We start from the raw sequence: 22,738 nt of genomic DNA on the forward strand, positions 1-22,738 counted from the left end.
AAACACAAAGACAGAAAAAGGGAACTTATTTCTTATCACAATAAGAATATAGCCTTGCTGATTTATCATTTCATTCCTTGGAAACCTTCTATCAATAAAGTAAGCCACAACTCTGTAGAATACGAACAAATATAAAAGTGTGCGTTAAACTCAAGAAATATTGAATAAAAAACCAGCACCCGTCTTTGGGTGAGGAGACGATAAATGGTTTTCCCTTCTTTGTAGTTTTCTGTGCTTGAGCTAAACTTCTTACAGGAAGATACGCTACTTTCCTAATGGAGGAGAATGAACTCCATTAAAAATGGAGTTCTCAGCTGCGTTTTGTATCAAAATTTAATACAGCAGAGTCTTACTCTGCTGCCAGCTAATTCAGGAACTGAACAGGATGACATGCTTTCCTGTACAGTCTATAATACAAACTTTCCCCATGAGGAAGAGTAGTTATCTCCAATTATCTGACATTTTTCCTCCCCTGCCTTTCCCATCACCCACTTTCCACCCACCCCAGGAGTTCTGCCCTTTTTTTTTTTTTTCTGAGAAACAAACAGCATGGTACCCATGCCTGCTACTATTATTTCCTATCTGGGTCTCCTTGGGCCTCTGGTGTTGGACTCCGCAGGCTCCTAGAGTCCGAGAGGAGACTGGAGAGTTCTACCTGCCCATCTTCGACCTCAGACACCCACACTCCCCTCTGCCCGCTCGCACATGCGTTCCAGGATTCGGTGGATGCTGGTGAAACTGGGCCTGTCTGCAGGCAGCTCGCTCCAACACAGACGCATCAGATTGTACAGTTCCAGGGGGCAGTTCTCTGGGCAGGAGAGGATGTTGCCGTCCCGCACGTAGCAGATGACCTCCTCGTGGGCCATCCCGTAGTAGGGCTGCAGGCCGTAGGAGAAGATCTCCCACAGGAGCACCCCGTAGGCCCACACATCAGACTCCGTGGTATAGCGGTTGTAGAAGATGGACTCCGGGGGCATCCAACGGATGGGGATGGCGTCATTTTCATTGGCTTTGTAGTAGTCAGCCGAGTAGATGTTTCTAGAGAGGCCAAAGTCGGCGATTTTCACCACCATATTCTCACCCACAAGGCAGTTCCTGGTGGCCAAATCCCGGTGGACAAACTTGCGTTCGGAGAGGTAAGCCATGCCGGCGGCCACCTGCCTGGCGATGCACAGCTGCTCGGCACAGGAAAGGGGCGGCGGGCCGGGGCTGGAGGCCTGCGCCCCGCGGGTCAGGTCGCTGGGACTGAGGCTGCGTCCGGGGTGAGGGGACATGCTGCGGAGGAACTCATTGAGGTCCCCGTAGGCCATGTATTCAAAGAGCAGGCACATGGGCTTCCCCACCGCACACACGCCTAGAACCAAAACAAGGCCTCCTGTTAGAGGTTGCGTTTCTAAAGTGACACGTGGGAAAAAATTGTACGAAAGCAAATGACCAGATCAGAAAATGTGGTGGCTTGGTTTTCTGTTGAGGGCATCATAGTCGAACTCTGACCCCCTTTCTTTGTGTAAACATCTCCTATTTATCTTTTAAGATTCAACTGATCTATCACTCCTCATGGGGTGCTTCAGCTCCTGACCTTTCCAGGATCAGATTTTCCTTCCGTCATTCTTTATCCTTAATCCTGCATCCTATCTACCTGCCTGTTATAATCACCCATTTAGCTGAGGTTTCTTCCCAACATTTTAGCCCTTTAAACTAGAGATTATATCTTAAGTCTTCTTTAAATTCCACACACCTACCGTGTGTCTGGCGAGCAAGTACTCCATAAATATTGGGTGAATGAATTTATGAGTGGATGTTTGCTTTGAGTATGTAATGCAATTGCTCTGTCTTTCTGCTTCCTTTCTGAAGAAGGATGATAAGGAAGCTGTTGTATGAAATTTGGAAAGGAGCACAGAAACAATCCAGGATCTTAGATGAAGTATTCAGGTTACTGCAGTAAAACATGTAGGTAAATTTACAGTGTTCATTCCAGAAAGAAACAAAATGTTAACATAAAGAGTCTTAGATTTAGCGCCAGGAAGACATTTGTTAATTTTAAAATCTTGCTGTATTTGAGAGGGAAATGGACAACTTGAAATATTAGATCAGATGGTCACAATTTCATATCAGCATAAAAATAGATCATTAACTATTTTTTTTTCAGGCAAAAGTTAGAAGTCTGTTCAAAAAGGAAGAGAAATGAGAATACTATTGTCTTGGCTTGTTTATTTTGGTGTTAGTTTTTAATTCCAGGGACTTTAGCAATCTGTATATTTATATGTACTATATAAATTAAATTAAAAATTTAAATACAAAATTGGTAAAAGAATTAATGAAATGATAAAATATTTCTCTGAGAAGTTTTTTAAAACTTCAATTTTTTGAATTTAGGTGATTTAATGAAATAGTCTACTCCCTAGTACAGAATATATTCTATGGGGAGGAACAGAGACATCTCTCTGATCAAGGAATGAAAGAAAAAACGTAAGTGAAGTATGAAGGAGAAAAAACTTGGCAAGCCTCTGTTTTCTGATGCAATACATTTCTTCACTTATATTTTCATACCTAAGAGTTTCACAATGTTAGGATTATCAAATTCTGCCATGAGGGCTGCCTCCCTCTGAAAGTCTGCTTGCATATCTGCTGAGGCTTCTTCTTTGAGCATCTTCACTGCCACCATTGTGAAAGGTTCATAGGGAAGTAAGCCTGGAGCCCTGAGAGATACATTTATTTAGCAAGAAATCAAAGATCAGGAAGATTACACAGAGTCACATGATAACTACCCATGTATACACATCCCCACACTCATGCAGCCTTTCCCAGAGCCACAGAACCAAAGTAAGATGCCAATGGCAGGTCACGCTTAAAGTTCCTTGGCTCCAATGAATAAAAATCACTGGGGTTATTTTCAACATAGATTGTTTGAAAAATGCATTATTTATTAATAACAGAAAACCAAAAGTGCCCAAATCCAATGGGATTATCATTACCATCCTAACCCCTTAATCTCTGGCCAGAATAGAAATTCCTGGAAGGCAGGGACCATGACTTATTCATCTTTATATCCCCAAAGAGCCTAAAAGGGTGCCTTGCATATTTTTTGGTTCTCAATAAGTATTTGTGTGAGATTTTCATTAATCATGTAACCTCCATACCAGGGCCACTATGAGTAGAAGTAAGGTTGTATCCTGCCCAAGAGCAACAGGCCAAAGTAACAGTTGGTGATTAAAACCAAGTCCACACTCTGTGGCCCAGCTGTGTGTCTGTGGAGGTACATCCATGCAGAGAGGATATTTTATTCCAACTCACACAAAGACATTAACTGGGCTAGCATTGGCCCTAATACATACTCGTTTTTTTGAGCTCATTGTTGGCTGACATTTTTGCGTAATTTTTTTTTCCTTTTTCTGTCTTGCCATTCTGTGAACATCTATTTAATATCCATACATGTCAGGCTTTGAGTTCTTAAACTGAAACACTATTTCAAAGTAAACATTAAGTGAAGTGGAGACTGTAGCAATGGAAAATGGAAGAGATTTTAGAAGGATTTACTAAAAGCAATGTGAGAAATGATTATTTAAAATGTACAACGAAATTCTCTTCCGAAAAGAAAATATGATTAAACTTTGCTAATTGCTTATCATCGGAACACTTTATAAAGATTCCCTCCATATACACAACCCTATTTTCCAGCAGAGGGGGAAAAGTATCAAGATTCAAAGTATAGTACTCAATAAAAATAAGGTGAATGATGTGAAGAATGAACTAATTTGATAATAACTATTATACACATTACATAGAATCAAGTTAATATCTGGTAATTTTTCAGACACAACGTATTTCAGTTGGTAGTTTTTTGTTTTTTTTTTTTAACGTGGGCAACTTTACCTTGCTTGAAAGACCCTTCCAAATGCTCCCTCTCCAATATCTCTCACATATTCAATGTTATTCCTGGGATACTCCAGGCTGAGCAATTTGGGATTCAAAAGAAGTGGCATCCTCTGGTACATGGGGTTGGGATGAAGTCTGTCTAGCAGGAGCTCAGAAGGAAGAGTAGTGAGGGTTACAGCCGCTGATTCTCTGCAGGTAAGACAGGTAAGATCAATAATGAGCTGAGGACCAGGTGAGAGCTTTGTACTCAGACTTAGGTTCTAAAGAGACATGGTGTTTAGGAGGAAACAAATTATGCTAAGTTCACCAAAGATCCTTCCATTTTAGAGCCACGAAGAATTTGGTTTGGAGCCTAAAGTTACATTCTTTTTTTCAGGAATTGTGTCACTATCCAATCTGATAGTGGCAGTGGGGCTGAGGGGGCTGACAGCGAGCAGGAACGGCCATATTCTTCCAAACCGTGGTTTAGATTCCATCTGCTGTGAAAAACTAACCTTAGGACATGTGATCCTATGCAACAAGTCACTGACATTTTGAAAGATCATGGTGGGGCTGCTTACCGTTAAAGCAAGGCAATGGCTGTCATAAAGGAAGTGGCAGTGTTATATATACCCCTCCTCCCGTCTCCAGCTTCAATACCAAATACGTAAAGGTTTTAAAAATGTTACTACACGTGGTTCACTTAAACTAGAATCTCACCTTTTCTTATTTTTCCATTGTTTTCGTCTTCGGCAGCAATAAAGAGTGGTTACGGTAAGAAGCACGAATATGGCAAAGCTGGACATGATGGAGATTATTACAGTCATGGAGTATGTAGGTGAGACAGAGGAGGAAGACAGGGAAGAGGGAGGCACGTTTGGAATGTCCACACTCGGCTTTGAGGACGTCATTGGTGGGAATGCTGTAAGTCAACAACAGATTTTCACTCATTCTTAAACTTTTAAGCAGCAACGTTCGTATTCAGGCAATCAGGAAACTAAATTTAAGATTATGTTCTAATGTATCAGGTTCTCCCTGGTTATATATCTATAAAGCGCAATTGTAAGAATCCAGTGAAGTCTAGTTGTAAGTAAATCCAGCTTACAGAATCATAGAACTTTAAAGATGAGACTCAGAGAAAGGAAATACTTTTTCCAAGACAGATGCAAATCCTGGGCTAGTGTCTTCACACTCATCATAGTTTTTATGACCTGACAACAATCATGGACATTGTTAAGTTACTAAATAAAATATTTTTATGAAATTGAAGTCAGGATTATCTAAAGCTGAGGTTTGTTGATTTACAAACAGAATTAAATGGAAGAACATGGAAAATGGAAATAGTAGGACAGAAATGAGGAAGTTAGTTCATCTAATTGAACTCCTGTCAAATTCCTATTAAAAAGGTCAATGCAATATACAAATAAGTTAAAATCTGTATTACCGCTGGAAACCAAAAGATGTCATACTAATGTCCCTCTGTTTGTAGGGTGCAACGTCCATTGTATATCTATTAAAACAACATTATGAATTATATTTTAAATCCTTTTAGTTGACTGAGTAAAGACAAAAACATGGATACAGAATATTTTAATAATATAATCAACAAGAATGTCTTAATAGTGAAGAATGAACTTTGTACCCTAAAAAGACAGAATAAACCTTATTTTCAAATATTTGTGGGATACTGACAGACACGGTCTTTTGTGTCAGGTCACAAAGATGAATCTCAGTAAATTTCAAAAGAAGAAATGATGCAGATCTATTCTTTGATCAAAATGCAATTAATAATAGATTAAATAAAATCCAATAAGACATTCAAAAAAGAAACACTTTAATAACCTTTCAATCAAAGAGTAGAAAGTAGCCATAGTTACAGATGACAAAGTAACTTCCTAGCAGTGTTGATGAGATTTGGCCAAAGATGTGTTCAGTGATAAACTCATAGCATTATCTTCTTCCATTAGATAAAATGAATGAAGTGAATGAACTAGATATTTAATTCAAGACTTTGGAAAAGAAACAATCTACAGAAAACAAAGGAAAACAGGTGATATAGTAAGAGCCATGTACAAGCAGAAATTAATACGTTAGAATACACATAACACAAATGATAGAATTTAAAAATAGGTCAATAGTTTTTCTGATAAATATTTACAAGGTAGTCTAATCAGTGACATTTTAATTTTAAAATGAAAAGAAAGGCACAAACATACAAAATTAGGAATGATAGAGTCATTTTAACAATAGACTCAAAGGTCAATAAAAATGAAATGATATATAACTATGGAGTTACATTTTTAAAATCTTAAGGGAAATGGTAGGAGCACATTAATTACCAAATTTGAAGAATCAGAAAGTCTGAAACTAGCCATAACCAGGAAGTTTAAGTCATTATAGAATTATGGTTATATTCTTTCAGTATTGGAAGAGATACAATTTTCACAGTTTTATAATATATTCCAGTAAGAGAAAAATCTTTCAGATTGTTTTAGCAAGCTATTATAATACTAATATCACAACCTGACAGTGTTAGCACAAAAGTGCAGATTATAGAGCATAGATTTAGAAGATGCTAAATGAAATATTAGAAATTGACTGCAATATAGTCAAAGATTTCATAGAAGGAACTATATTATTATAACACGTCACAGAGTCAAAGGAAAACTTTCATTGCAGGGATACCTGAAGCCATTTGAAATAGGACACGTAAAAGCAGAGATTATAAGGGGTGCCTACGTATGACTTCTTAGTCTAGGCATGGAAGCAGTGATTATGCCCTGAGCACCAGTGGCTAAGCAAGTGGTTTTGAAGCCTGTGGAGACCAAGTTTGGTTACCCCTGTGACTCAAGCAGGCACCTGGAACTAGAAGAATATTAGCACAGCAGTAAAACATTTGTGCAGGACCAATGACAGCATTTCTCATCAAGCATCACAGCAGTGGTGGATGTAACAGACTTCCCAGGCTCCGCTGTGATGGTTTGAAAGCTGCTCTGACTTTCTGTGGACTGAGTCATTCGAAGATTTAAAAAAATCAGTCCAAGATGAGTGGGGAGGGGGGCTTAAATTGGAGAGCTAAACTTAATGCTAATATGAAAGTAGGAGCAATCATTAAAAGACAGGGAGAAGGGAAGCAAGAAGGAAATACCCAAAAGATAAACTAATGATTAAAAGAAATCTTCCATCACCCTTCAAAGTGAACTGGTAATATCCTTTAGCGTTTACTCAGAATTCAAGAGACTCTCCAAGAAATATTTGAGGGCTTTACACACTCCCACAGAATATGAGACAGTCTACCTAATAAGGTTGACTTCTCTGTTCAATGATCGACCTACCTGAAGAGCTAAAGCCAATTTCTTTGATAATTGTATTTAACTCAGGGAACATATTTTTAGACATTCCTCACCGTATGGTCAGATGAAATGATCAGTTTATGACATCTGGAGTTCATTTTCTTACATATAGCAAAGATTTCATAAAATGATTTAGCTAATCTATGCTGCTCGCAATTTCTTATAATCAGTGTAGAAGGCAGAAATCTGGATGCTTTTGTGTGTCTTATTTCTGTCTAATCTAGGATTGAAGGTCAGCACGTTTCATACAGTAAACCCTCAATGAATGCGTGAATGGATGAATGAGTAAACAATCAAAGGGTAACAAACATCACAGTCATCAATTAAGAGTCCAATCAAAGTTAACTTTGGTTGCTTCTGTGACAAAGAATTGAAACATTTCTTTTTCATTCTTTCAAGTTGGGAATGACAATTTGACAGGCTTCCAGAATAATAGGTTTTTAGGGTTTTCCAAAGCTGTTCTTGTTTCCTAGCTCTGAGTGATTCAGTTGTGACCAGTAGCATTCTTTCAATGTTCTAAGTCTTAGTCCTTTAAGTAAGCTGGTAAAATCAAGTCCTAGCACTTAGCCAAGTGCAGAAACAATTAGGCCTGGAATATCTAGCCCAAGAAATGAATAAGATTTGAGCCTTGAACATGAAAATCAGAGGAAGTTAGTCGACATGAAAAAAATTTCTAATTTCATTCTGAAGATTTCTGCATTCTGATAGGCTTAACGTACCATCTGATACACGTTAGTTTCTAGGACACCCCTTTTCAAGCAACCTTCTTGAATTCTTTCCTAGAGATTTTGAGATCACCCTTTTAAAACCATTTGATTTGACCCTGTAAACTTTATACTATTGGATGATACAAAAATCATGAATGCAAAATCAAAAGGTGATATTTTAAATTGGCTTACTTTATAGCCATGGAAGGGATAAAGCAACTTAGTAACCTTGAGGTAGGAGATGGGATTTGCATCATTCACTAAATATGGTGCTCTCCATGGCCTAATTAGAAGCTATAAACTGGGATCTCTGATGATCTTCCTTCATATTCTACCCTGGGTGAGTATAGTGAAAAGACTTTGAGAGGGACCGTACATCCCGTTCTGGACATCATGAAATACGGGTGTAAATACGCATGCATGAATCCAGTTACATACACATAACGTTTCAAGGGCACAAACAAAATTACTTACTTGTTAGGTTTTCTTTTTTATAATCTGAAGGGGAAAGGATAAAAATTTGTTTTAAGTGAACATCCAGATAGCTCCTGTGTTCTGTGAGAGAGTGCTAAGAAATGCAAGTTCTCTTTCAGCTTTTTAATATACAATGGGAAAACATTCTTCGCATTCGAATGCGAAAGGATTGCATCTTTGAAATTAAAACAGCTGTTAGGGCTCACCACATAGTTCCTTACAGATGAAGTTCATTAAAGCAACATGCAGCCATTCAGCTTTGTTTTGTGAGATCAGCATTTGCAAACATATGGCTTATTTTTGCATGCTGAAAAATCTGCTTCCTTGGGTAAGAAAGAGGACTTTTATGCTTTTATTCCACTCCTCTGACAAAATATGAACTGTTTCTTAGCCATTTCTCTGCACATTCAATAAAATGTTATGAGCTCTCATAAGATCTGCTTATGAAGTAAGGTAAGATCTCAAGCAGCAGCGAAAAGTGCTCTTTAATTTCTTTTAGAACAAATGGAATAAATCCTTATGTTAACCGGTGCAATTAGGATAGCAATAGGATTCTGTTATTGGGTATGGAAGGAAGGCAGAACTCAAAAAATATTGGAAATGCCTAGAAATATTAGGAGATTTAAATTCACACCTTAGTTTCCTCAAAATAGTAAATTTCTCTGAACCTCCAAAGTCTCGAGAGAACTCTGTTACCTAAATATGGCAGTCTGGTACAGGCCATGGGGTCCCAGTGCATACTGGGGAGTTTGTTGCAGTCCGGCATGGAGAGCAGATGTATCCCAGATCTGTAGAGTCCCCTGTGGGTCTTTTCTTCCACCGCTAGCCATTCTTTTGCACAGAAGAGCTCCTTTACTGCCAGGCAGTATTCTCTAAAATAATTTAGGGAGAACAAAATTTGATGAATCATAGCACGTTGAAGCCAAATTGGTGGTGGAGCCTAAATCCCATATTTTCAAAACATCATCACAGTACACTGTTTGTTCTTGCAAAAGTGTTTTTGTAAAGATCCTTTTATTGTAAATAATGTGAGAAGCTATGAAATATATAGTATATTCCCAGGAGATGAAATGCTGTCTTGTTTTGTTTTAAAAACATCACTAATGCTACTGGGGAAAAGAACGTTCAAGTTCCAAAGGTAATGGATTAGGAATCCCAGATATGTTTTCTCTTAACTTCATATTAAAGTAACTACAAAGGTACAGAAACAAGGTACGCAGAGCTTTAAAAGATCATTGTCAAGCAGTTTCCAGCCTGGGAGGTTTTTCTGTAATCTCAGGGCTAATGGGCAGGGCCTGAGGAACACAGTCCGTGTCTCTGTGTGCTTTGTTCCCTAAAACAGAATAGTATCACCTTCCTGAAAGGTTATAGGAGGGCTTGGGAGTCCTTACCCAGCCCTACCCTTGGAGAAGCTGAGTCCTATCTCATTGCTGTGTGTGCTTTCATCTGAGAAAGCTAGAGTAAGGTCTGTGTGAGTATGAAGCTGCAATGTTCATCTCTGTGTTGTACTGAGTGAAAAGGCTGAAGAAAGATTAGGTAGACTAGTTGGACTAATTAGAATTTTGTGGATTAATAATTGTTCAAGCTTATCTTATAGGAAATAGGATAGACTACATAGGAAAAATCAAGTTAGTTCCAAATTAAGATATTTGGGATTCATAATAAGAGGAAATTAAAGATAATTAAAGAAATTAAGGATAATAATAGTAATGTCATTCATTCAATATATGAAGTATAAAAGAGGAGGAAATTTTGTGTGAGTGTGTACATTCGTGTGTATGTGTAGTTATATATACATGTATATATATTTTTTACTACTCATGCCTACACTCCTGCCTTCCCAGGCAACCACTTGCCAATATGGACCAACTGAGCATGTGCAGAATGAAAGGGCTGTGCATACTAATGTGATGGGATATAATGGGAGTCATGAGTACAATGATGGGATGTAGATTCTTAATATGTCTGCAAAGGAAGAGGGAACAATGGGGCTTTCAGGCTTCTGAGACTCTGAAGAACTGGAGAAACATTGTTTGGCTTGCTTCTTCTTATGCCTGGTCCCATCCTTGGGTCATATAAGCAAATCTTTCTGCATTCAGATGTTATAGTTAAACTGTGCAAAAGCAATATGGGACATATGAAAGAACTTTTTAGCCCACATTATGTGGAGAAAGCAAATACCTGGGAAAATTATTTTTTATTATACATGGAAAAGACACGTTAGAGAATTTAAAAAATTGTTTTGTTTTCATTGCATGCACTGAAGCATGGCCTCTACAGAAGCGTTTTTCACTGGGAAAAAAAATCAAGATGAAATGGAAAATAGAGTGAAAACTAGGTTAAGTTAAACATGGTAGTGACTGAAGAAAATAAAGACCACAAAGAAGTGAAAACAACTGTTTCACTGAAACAAGTGAAATCTTCATTGAGAAAGAAACGGCACAGCAAGATATTGAACAAATAATAGGGGAAAACTTTAGAAGTTCTAACTGAATGCAGAAAGAAAGATGAAAATAGTGAGCAAGGAGATAACTGAGAGGGAGAAGCAAGCAAGAAATTCAAAGTACAAATAACAGTGTTTCCCAACAAGAAACTAGAGCACATAAAAAAATAGAAAAATACTCAGAGATATACTATAAGAAAAATTCTTAAAATAAAAAGGACATAAGTCTGATGATGAAATCATATTATCCATTCTTTTTATATTACTTATAGGAAAGAAAATAATGAAAAGAAATCTACTCCCAAGTCTTTCTAAATGTCTAATTTTTTAAACAATTATTGATTATATAAGAGAAAAGAAAACCTTAATGAAGTATAAAAATGTGAAAATTTCTAGACTATATTTTTCAACCCCAATGTGAATAAATTGTTTACAAGGATTAAAGAAATAGAAACAATTTTCAGATTAAAAAACATACTCAGGGACTTCCCTGGTGGCACAGTGGTGAAGAATCTGTCTGCAAATGCAGGGGACACAGGTTCGAGCCCTGGTCGAGCAAGATCCCACATGCTGCGGAGCAACTAAGCCCACCACAACTACTGAGCCTGCATGCCACAACTACTGAAGCCTGCATGCCTAGAGCCCATGCTCCACAACAAGAGAAGCCACCGCAATGAGAAGCCCACGCACCACAACAAAGAGTAGCCCCCTCTTGCCACAACTAGAGAAAGCCTGCGCACAGCAACGAAGACCCAATGCAGCCAAAAATAAAGAAATAAATAAATTTTAAAAAATACTTGTTTAAATAACAGCTGGAATTAAGAAAAAAATTTAAGTACACTACAAATGGCTCACAGATTTAAGAGTTAATTAACTATGCTATTCTAATAAATTTGAAATCTCAGTGAATGGGATTTTTTTCTAAAAAAACAAAAAAGTTAAATTATTTTCAATCTTGAGAAAGAACATCTGTGGCCTATGCATTTAAACTGGTCTAGGGCATAAATGTTGGGAAATTACTCAATAAATTTATTTTGTGCTAGCATATGAAGATACAATTCAATTTTAATTCTCATTGTTCCTCAAAAGATACTTAGATGTCATGTCTGATGAAAATATAATCTTAAGTGAAGAAACAACAAATTATGTCTTAAGTAATTTTTTTTTAAGATTTTTTTTGATGTGGACCATTTTTTAAGTTTTTATTGGATTTGTTACAATGTTGCTTGTGTTTTATGTTTTGGTTTTTGGGCTGCAAGGCATGTGGGATCTTAGCTCTCTGACCAGGGATCGAACCCGCACCCCCTGCATTGGAAGGTGAAGTCTTAACCACTGGACCACCAGGGAAGTCCCTATATTAGTCTTAAAATGTCTCCAAACCCTCAAAATTTGCAGTAAGTTGAAGAATGGAGCACTCTATTTTAATGACCTCTGTAGTCCTTTTATACTAAATAGAATGCCTTAAAACTATTTCAATATTTAAATAGTTCCTGGTTTTATCAAAACAGTTGGAAATGTGCTGTGTTGGTAGTCTTCATGTGTTTTCTTGAAAAGCAAACAGTATCCATCCAGTTTCTAATATATACCCTGGGTACAATTTATCCTTTAATCCTCTCAGCTCTATTGCAGACGAGGAAACTGAAGTTTAGCTGAGGTCATATGTCAGTGCATCTAGAAAGCAGTACAAAACAGTATTTGAACTTTGTTCCATTTAGCTCAAAAGCTACATTGATTCCTGCCTTTTCTACACAAGAAGTAAATAAAGGCAAAGATAATTCTATTGAAAGTGGGTTTATAAATTTCAGTGTTTAAAGAGTAGGGGGTTTTCAAGAAATATCTGTTTTATAACTGTTTCTACTCCTTCCACCCGCCATGACACAAGAGTGTCAGTACGTAAATTAGAATATTGGGTGGAATGTATTTTAATGTTCTGACATGCTCACCAAGATCTCATATTTATTGGCTAATAATGCTGAAATACTGGATATGTAGTCTTTATTTTCTCTATCTTGGCTTACTAATGAGGTCCATATTAGTTTGGGATTTTGTTTTTCACTTCCTAGAAAGCAGGGATGTTTATGAATATGATAATAATGTGAACAATAACAAATGTAATAGAATATTATACCTTTTATGACATTTTCTAACTTAGAGCCCTTGTATAATAGGGTATCACCAGTGATTCACATGGTAGGAATTTTGTCCAATTAATTACCTTATATTTTGGACAAAAGCCAAACACCTAACAACTTCCTCTTTTGAAAACTTTTCCTGTTGGCAGACAGACAAACAGAATTTCCCCATTTATTTATTTTGTAAAGTTTACCTGCAAATGGGTGTAGGAGTAGGTGCCACCCCAGGGTTACATTCTTGGAAGATGTGGTTACACAGTAAAGCTTCAGCAGCTGGCCGGCAGAATGGGCTCACTGCTTTCAGTTCAATCCAGGCAGTGTGGACCAGTAGTTCTTGGGTCTCCTCAGGGTCTGCGTAGGAGTTGTTGAAGAAAACAAGAGCATCTTTTGCCAGGACAGCATTACACACCTCCCCTCTGTACTCGGCGCAGTAGCCTTTGTCATCTTTCTGTGGTTTACTGAAAGAAGCAGTGAAAAACATTCCTGATCACATGCTATTTCTTAGCATTCCAGCTGCCTTTTTGTTTGTTTTCCATTTCCACATCTGCATCACAGAAATAGAAGATTGCACCAGCAAATTGGTTGAAACGTTCCATCTGAATATTGTCTTCATTTCCAGCAGCAATTATATTACCTCTAGCTACTCCAGAGGGCTATGAAGAGGATCAAATGTGATAACGGGTGTGGAAAGCTTTGGAAACGCTCAAGGCCAGAATGGATGGGAGAATTTTTATTGTTTCCATCATAAATAAAATTTAACTCCACATTTGTTACATATAAGCGTACATAGCAAGTAAATACATCTAAAAAATATATTCATCATCATGATTAATAAGTGACTGAACGTAGTAATTGCTCTGATCCAAAGAGCTTGCAGCTTGATGAACATAGTTTATTTAAACGTTATGATAATTAATGATTTGAATTTTGTGGCACATCTTCCAAACATCAGATCCTCTCACTCACACATCTTCCCAGCATTCCATTAAAGAATAAGAAGAAAGCCACACAGGAAGGAGAAAGCATTGGTTATGGCTCTCAGAGGAGCTAAGTAGCATCTTCACTTTTGCTATTTTCTTACCACATGCCTTGGGGAGAGTCATCTGGCCTCTGACAGTGTTCTAATCTGTAAAGTGATGTAAGTAATTATCCTGAACCCAGGTTATTGTGTGTTCATGGGTAATATAAGTGTTAGCACAGCAATAAGATTAAAAGCTAATCTGCTATAACAATTGAAGAGGACAATAAGAAAAATGGAAAACGCAGCTGGTACTCCCTCCACATATCCACTGCTTCCTTAATGCAATGCTGGGAATTATAATAACTCCTATACTCACCTGACAGATGTTTATTGAGCACTTATTATGTGCAGGCACTGTAATGGTCTCAATATATCCTTATGCCTTCCATCAGATATCTCATTAACAATGACAGCAAATTCAAGTTGCACTCTCATTTAGATTTGTACATCTGTTGGAATTTAGCATTTTATTATCTTTATATAAAGGATTTCAAGGAAAGAAAATTAAACAAATTGGAATTTGTGGGGATTGTTTAAGTTGCTAACAGACCCCATTTGAATTTGAAAAGGTGATTAGAAACATCATTGACTGGTCTTTGAAGCAAATCTATTAAATGAGATACAACTCATTCAGGTAAAACAATGAACTTCCGTGAAATACTGTATTTTAAAATGATGTTTTGTAACATAGAATCATTCTCTAATTCATACTAGCATTCCACTAATTAGTCAACATGAATTTTATTGCATTACCTGTAATTCATTGGGGATTCTTTTAATGAACGCCTTGAATAAGAAAACGCAAAACTCCCATGAAAACTTGGGCCCTATAGGGTTGAGAAAACACCCAGAGAAATAGCTCATGACTCAACCTCTGAGGGAACTCAGGGTATGCTGACACTAAGAAAGTTCTAGAGAAGCAAGGATACTATGCTTTAAGAAACTGAATAATAATACCTAACAATTAGAAATACCCCAAACTGGCTCACAAAATGGTCACACATATTGATAATCCTTCCATAAAAAGATAGGATGGATAAGAGCAGGTGTGACTCTTTTCACTTAGAAAAAAACTATGGGGACTTCCCTGGTGGCGCAGTGGTTGAGAATCCACCTGCCAGTGCAGGGGACACGGGTTCAAGCCCTGGTCCGGGAAGATCCCACATGCCGCGGAGCAACTAAGCCCGTGCACCACAATTACTGAGCCTGTGCTCTAGAACCCGTGAGCCACAACTACTGAAGCCCGTGTGCCTAGAGCCCATGCTCTGCAACGAGAGAAGCCGCGGCAATGAGAAGCCCGCGTACCGCAATGAAGAGTAGCCCCCGCTCGCCGCAACTAGAGAAAGCCCGCGCAGCGACGAAGACCCAACACAGCCAAATATAAATAATAAATACATAAATTTATAAAAAACTATATCATGTAAAAGTTGAATATTTCTCCTAGTGTCTCTGAGCTGAGAATGATTCATCCATGTTGCACGGTCACGTGCTAACTATTGAATGACACTTCTTTATTTTTCCATGAATATATATATATTTTTTATATAAATTTATTTATTTATTTTTGGCTGCATTGGGTCTTCGTTGCTGCGCACTGTCCTTCTCTGGTTGCAGCGAGCGGGGCTACTCTTCGTCGTGGTGCGCGGGCTTCTCATGGCGGTGGCTTCTCTTGTTGCGGAGCACGGGCTCCAGGCACACAGGCTTCAGTAGTTGTGGCACGCAGGCTCTAGAGCACAGGCTCAGTAGTTGTGGCACACGGGCTTAGTTGCTCCGCGGCATGTGGGATCTTCCCGGACCAGGGCTCGAACCCCTGTCCCCTGCATTGGCAGGCGGATTCTTAACCACTGCGCCACCAGGGAAGCCCTCCATGAATATTTTTAATTTAAAAAACTCATGTTTTTTTCTTTAATTACATAAGCAAAAAACATTTAAAAGAAAACATTGGAAACTAAGAAAAATTACACAAAAGAAAAAATGAAAATAGCCTCAGAGATAAGGATTATTAATAATTAAGAACCAATTCTTAAAAAAAAAAATTCTTTTTTTCTGAGTTTCTGCTGCTTCTCTTTTAAAAAGCCCTTGGGAAAATCTTTAGAACAACCTCAATGTGAATTAATAGTACGGAGTCCTCACTGATTTTTGAACATTAGCTATATAATGCAAAAGAAAAGAAAAAGCAGAATAGGTTTTGAATAGAAATGAGAAGATCTTGGTTTTAATTTTGATTTGTCTTCCTACCAGCTTGAAGATAACTAGCCTGTGAAAACCCTTTGCATGCTGAGAAAAACCATACAGATACAAAGTATATGGTTCTTATTAATTTTCTCTGTCTCTGTGATGTTCTGGGAGCATTAAAGACTTAGCTTTGGTAGTATATCTTTGCTCGGATTAGCCCCACAAGGTAAGGGATATATAGTACCAAATATATATATACAGGAATAGAGTGAGTGTTTTAAAATACATAGGGAGGACACATGTGCTGAACAGTGTGCGAATGAAAGATGGCATGTCTTCTGCGGGTGGCCTGTATTTTAATTTCCCTACACACACATACATAATACATATATAAAGAGACTGCCCAGTCACAGTTTCAGTCAGAGTTGGAACAGTTTCCTCCCCTGTTTTGCTGACTTATAAACCTCAAATTTTATGCAGTGATCAAATTTCAGAGGCAAGATATGGAGGCCAATGGGGCCATTTTTTCCCTCATCCTTCTAACCCTATCACTTAAAAAATTTAAGGAGGTCACAGCAAAACCCAGGGAACAAGATGAATGCAAAAAATTTCCATTGGTGTCTTCTGTCTTTTGCAAGTGATGAGTGCCCTTTCTGTCCAGCTGAAGTCGTATTTCTCCACATGCAGATCTTGGGACTGTGGATGGAGCAACAGCAGAGACAGCTGGTCCTGTTCCTCGTTTGAACAGTGGGGCAGAGGTCACAGGGATCTGTTCACAGAATGCTGGTTGTTTTGGAATGATCTGCTGGACTACCTCCAAAAATTCTAGTTAATATTGCACATGGAGCCAGTCCCTCTCTTGTCTCCTGACAGACTGAACCTGGCTGACCTCTCTTTCTGAACAGTTTCTCTTTTTGGAGGCAACAACTGATATCTGATCCCACGTCCCCCTTCTAACTTATTTTATAGCAGGCAGCTCTCCTTGGTCAGATGGAATATTTAAAGGATTCTCACTACACCTTTTGCTTTTATTTTCTCTTTGCTTTAACATGTATGAATCCCATTCAGTAGAATACAGTTGACCCTTGAACAACGTGGGTTTGAATTGTACGGGTCCACTTATGCCCAGTTTTTTTTTCAATAAATACTACAGTCCTACACCATCCCATCCGTAGTTGGTTGAATCCAAGGATGCAGAACGTGGATATGGAGGAAGCACATAGACAGAGAGCCAACTCTAAATTATAGGGCGTGCTGGTTGGTGCCCCAACCCCTGAATTGTTCAAGGGTCCACTGTTTTAAAATGTGATCTTCCAGTTTCTATGAGGGCAACACTCTTCCCTTTGAACACGTTGTCCAAGGGCACATCCAGATGACCAGCCATGGTTGGTTGGGACAACCCCACTACCCCAGCGGAAACTCCACACCTTCTTTTCCTGCCCTCCCTAGGGCTGGCACACGTGAGAACGGGACCTCTCCCCTGATAGCGACACATCTTCTTCCTTATACAGCAACTGCCTGGTTCCCATTGTACTTTCCCAACAAATGTGATGGCCAGGGCCCTACGCCACTCTAAACTTCCAAAGCAAACTGGAATTCTTTTTATCCTTTCATGCCTAGTGTCTTTGTATATGATTCATTCTCTATGACGGGGATGGGCAAATAGAACCCGCAAGTCAAATTCGGCCTACTGCCTATGTTTATACCACCTGTGAGCTAAGAATGGTGTTTACATTTTTAGATGGTTGAAAAAACCCAAAAGGAGAAGTGAAAATGATATGAAATTCAAATTTCAGTGGCCAGAAGTACAATTTTATTGGAACAGAGCCAAGTTCATCCATTTACAAACTGTCTGTGGCTCCTTTTGTGCTGCAATAGCAGAGCTGAGCAGTTGCAACAGAGACCGTACGGCCCAGAAAGCCATATACTTGCTATCTAGCCCTTTGCGGAAAACCAAGAGTGCTTGTGTTATCACAAGTGAAAGATGGTATGGAATTTTCATTAGTTAGCATTTATTTGACCATAATCAGTTTAAATTATTTTCATTTGCATTTAGTTGCATGTGAATGATTTATTTCTATTCTTGAGCCCTTAGAATTTGTGCATGATTCCATTATTATGTTACCTTGTAACGTGTGTGTGTGTGTGTGTGTGTGTGTGTGTGTGTGTGTCGGTCCCCTAGTAAAATGTAAATTCCTTGGGTGCAGGGAATATGTACAATTTGTTTTGTTTTATCACTTTCCAGTATAGTGCCAGGAATAGAGTGAATGTTCTAAAAATGCACAGGGAAGACAGGTGTGCTGAATGAAAGAGGTGTATGAATGAAAGATGGCGTCTCTTCTGTGGTTGGCCTGCCTTTTAATTTACCTTTTCCCGTGTTTATGTTGTATATCCCTTCAGTAGATATTCAGCTTCTCTGTAGAATCCTTCAGGTCAGGACTCTTTCTCAATACCTATTTATTAGGTAAACAAATGCATCAAAGCTATATGAATTGGGAAGAAGATTGAGAACAAACTAAATTTTCTTATGCAATGAATTATTTCATTCCATGGAATTAGAATCAATGGCTTGAGCTGCAGGTCCTGCTCAGTTGCTGTGCTACCTGGATGAGCAACATAGGTATGAATCTGTGTTCTTGAGTCTGTCTGTCTGAGCTCAGATTGAGGCTTTGTAGTTAGCTATGTGGTCTGGACAACTCTTGTGCCTCAGGTTCCTCATATAAAGAAAGAGGGATGATAGCTTTTGCCCCATAAAGTTGCTGAAACATTAATATGAGAACAGTGGTACTCAAAAATGTCCTGCAAAACCTAACTGCTGTTATTAGTAGTAATGAACCATTCTAAATCTCAGTTTCATCATTTGTAAAATTAGATGAAATTTTACACATCATAGAGTTTTTATGAAAGGCAATTTTATGCAGATAAAATGCTGTAAGTTTCACAGTGTTATATTACATGGTGTTACTTTCTTATCTGCAGGATAAAGCTATGAGGGAGGGTTTGGGAGTCAGTTCTGTGTCTCTTTTCCAAGCCTATCATATACTAACTGTGTAAGTCATGTGTACTCTCCAGTTCAAAGTATGTCTCTTTGTTTCTTTTCTGTACAATAGGGATAATACTAGCATCTATTTCATGTCCTGAGGATAAATTTTTAAAATGCATGTAAAGCTCTTAGCACAGTGCCTGATACATAGTAAGTATTCAACAGATGTTGCCTATCTTCATCTTCATCATCATTTTGTGAGAGTATTAAAAGGATTAGAAATTAGAAAGTTTTCTGAAAGATTACAGTACTCAACGAATAATAGATACTCAATAAATGGCATGTCAAACAAAGCGAAACAAAACATTGGTATAACAATAATATCTCACCTCCATTCTAGTAACAGGAAAGGAAGTTTCCACAGGAAATCAAATTAAAGGGGAAAAGAAACAAAAGTTAGTACATTTTCATCTCAAGGTTTGTAACAGATAATTTTCATTCTTCTAATCTCTAAGTTTCTGAAAAGTTCCCTGCTTCTGCTAGGAGGCCAGATCCTGCATTAACAGGCAGATTTGGAGAAGGAGAGTAAGAAAATATTAAATGTCTCCAGGAACTGAATTCTTCCTTTCAAGCTGAGTCAACCGTGGCCTTGTTCGCCCAGGCAGTATCATAGGTCAGAATTTCCCTCTGTTGGCCACCCAAGGACTTTGCATCAAGAAAGCAAGAAGTGGAGGTTGAACAGGAAGAGGGTGGCGGAGCTGCGATTCTTACAGACCCACTGGCTTCACGTGGTCACACAGCGTCCCACACTCAGAAGGGCCCCATGCTTAATTGAATGTTCTGCGGTTATCATCTTGAAACACTTAATAATTTTTTAACAAGGGGCCCCACATTTTCTGGAGAGAACAGATGGAAGAAACAGGAGGAAATTCTTACAGAGAAAAAGGTATATAATTTGGAATGGGTAAAGGCAGAATCTAACAGCAGCTGAGCAGGGAAACCTGTTGAAAGGTGAAAAGTCCAAGGTTATGTATATGAAAGAGCCCTCAATTTAAGATGTAAAAGAGAGGATTCAATACCGTGGAGGTCAACCAGAGCCAAAGAATCCAGCCGTAGAACTTGGGAAGAGATACTCAGCTTAGCTAGGCTTCGATTTCAAGCACAAGTGAGGAAAAAAAAAATCAAGGTCGTTTAAGGGTGCTCAGTCTTTTCAAGAATATTAAGAGAATCAAAGGATGATTCACTAGGCTTCCATGTGTTTCGTACAGAAATTTCTCCAGTCACATTTTCATTTTTGCGGGGGCGGGGAGAGTGGGGAGCAGGGAAGGGGTCCAAGAGCCTCCGATTATAAACAAGTGCTTTTATCTCAAAACTAGATTTTTAAAAATTTCAAAAGCTTCCAACAGCCATCAATATTTGTAGTATCTTTTCCATTATCTGGAAAAGCCAATAAAATGTTGTCTCTCTTCTAAAACAGGCAGCCAATCTAATATAAAAAAGCTGCCTGATTGTAGAAGGAATGCTTACCTCTTGAGCCTAGCTGCAGAACAGCTGGTAGCAATTTAGTGTGGCTACTGGCTGTTAGTCATTTATTCCTTTCCCTTTTATTAAAAACAAAAACAAACACCTTTAATCCATTGGAAACCAGATGAAGCCACCATGAAATGCCAAGGGACGGGGCCTGTTTTGTTGGTAAGAACACTTCTACCTATCATGGCTGAAACACTGGGTGATAGAGGGAGTCGTGTGCCCCTGCTACATCACCCCACGTCTCACAACTGGGGGGAACATTGCGGGGGACACGGGAGTGTGACTATGAGACATGAGAGAGAGCGTGAAACATGGTAGTACGTTCAATCAGCTATATCGATTACAAAATAAGAGTCCAAAGTTCTAATTTTTTTCTGTAATAATGTGAAACATCAACACAAAATATAGAAAATAAAAATATGAGATGAATGAATAAAGATGTGGTATGTATACACAATGGAATATTACTCAGCCATTAAAAAAATGAAATAATGCCATTTTGCAGCAACATGGATGGACCTAGAGATTATCATACTAAGTGAAGTAAGTCAGACAAAGACAAATATCATATGATAACACTTATAGGTGGAATCTAAAATATGATGCCAATGAACTTACTTACAAAGCAGAAATAGACTCACAGACATAGAAAACAAACTTATGGTTACCAAAGGGGAAAGGGGGGGGAGGGATAATTTAGGAGTTTGGGATTAAAATATACACAGTACTATATATAAAATAGATGACCAACAAGGACCTACTGTATAGCACAGGGAACAATACTCAATATCTTGTAATAACCTATAATAGAAAAGAATATGAAAAAGAATATATATAACTGAATCACTTTGCTATACAGTGGAAGCTAATACAACAGTGTAAATCAATGATATTTCAATAAAAATTTAAAAAATAAAAATACGTGGCCAATTTTGGGAGGGTGGGGAACTCCAATACTAACATATCAGATTTCTCCCTACTGCCCAGCTTTGATTATGCTACATATTTTCATTTGAGCTTTAAATTTAGAATCCCCAGACTCTGAGGTCAATCCAAAGAAGGGGCATTGCAGACAGTGGGGGTGTTGGTAAAATGAGGAGTGGCTTATGTTAGAGGAGGGATGTGACCACAGACTCATTCCTGTACCCTCAGACTGAATAAGCAGAAAAGAACTCTGGACCTCAGTATTTCGTGAAGGACCTATTAATGCCATTGAGAATGGGAAATACAAACATGGATTTTCCTCTACTGGATCCCTGTGTCTGTTTTTCCTAGCTTTATTAAGATATAAGTGACATTCAACATTGTGTAAGTTTAAGGTGGACAAGGTGTTGATTTGCTACAGTTACATAATGCAACTCTCTTAGCAACTTTCAAGTATATAATACAGTATTAACTATAATCACCAATGATGCACATTAGATTTCCAGAACTTATTCATCTTATAACTGGAAGTTTGTACCATTTGACCAATGTCTCCCCTTTTCCCCGACCCCACTGCCCCTGGTATCCACTACTGTACTCTGTTTCTATGAGTTAGACTTTTTCAGATTCCACATATAAGTGATATCATACAGTATTTGTCTTTCTCTGACTGACTTATTTCACTTAGCACAATGCCCTCAAGTTTCATCCATGTTGTCACAAATGACCAAATCTCTTTCTTTATCATGGCTGAATAATATTCCATTATATGTATATACCACATCTTCTTTATCTATTTTTCTGTTGACAGACACTTAAGTTGTTTCCGTATCTTGGCTACTGTGAATAATGCTGCAATGAACATGAAAGTGCAGATACCTCTTTGATATCCTGTTTTCATTTCCTTTGGATATATATCCAGAAGTGGGTTTGCTGGATCATATGGTAGTTCTATTTTTAATTTTTTTCAGAAGCTCCATACTGTTTTCTATAGTGGCTGAACCAATTTACAATTCCACCAACAGTGGGTCAGGGTTCCTTTCTCGCCAATACTTGCTAACTCTTACTTTGTTGATGATAATCATCTTAGTAGGTATGAAGTGATAGTTCATTGTGGTTTTGATTTGCACTTCCCTGATGA

At 38.2% G+C, this 22,738-nt stretch overlaps 1 protein-coding gene across 2 annotated transcripts in view; it reads right to left on the reverse strand.

Annotated features, from left to right (window-relative positions):
- Nucleotides 1-411: 411 nt before the first annotated feature.
- The window catches only part of MUSK (muscle associated receptor tyrosine kinase), a 90,357-nt gene continuing 68,030 nt past the window's right edge, over nucleotides 412-22,738 (reverse strand). For both annotated transcript variants that reach the window (XM_082657413.1, XM_082657412.1), the window contains 7 exons: nucleotides 13,159-13,447; nucleotides 9,086-9,261; nucleotides 8,390-8,413; nucleotides 4,576-4,777; nucleotides 3,874-4,065; nucleotides 2,551-2,699; nucleotides 412-1,354 (listed from right to left, as the gene is read on the reverse strand). In XM_082657413.1, coding sequence (XP_082513539.1) covers nucleotides 672-1,354; nucleotides 2,551-2,699; nucleotides 3,874-4,065; nucleotides 4,576-4,777; nucleotides 8,390-8,413; nucleotides 9,086-9,261; nucleotides 13,159-13,447 — 1,715 coding nt within the window. In that variant the 3' untranslated portion in view covers nucleotides 412-671. The remainder of the gene's footprint in view (nucleotides 1,355-2,550; nucleotides 2,700-3,873; nucleotides 4,066-4,575; nucleotides 4,778-8,389; nucleotides 8,414-9,085; nucleotides 9,262-13,158; nucleotides 13,448-22,738) is intronic.

Source organism: Grampus griseus (assembly GCF_964374135.1).
Source record: "Grampus griseus genome assembly, chromosome: 6".
Classification (NCBI taxonomy): domain Eukaryota; kingdom Metazoa; phylum Chordata; class Mammalia; order Artiodactyla; family Delphinidae; genus Grampus; species Grampus griseus.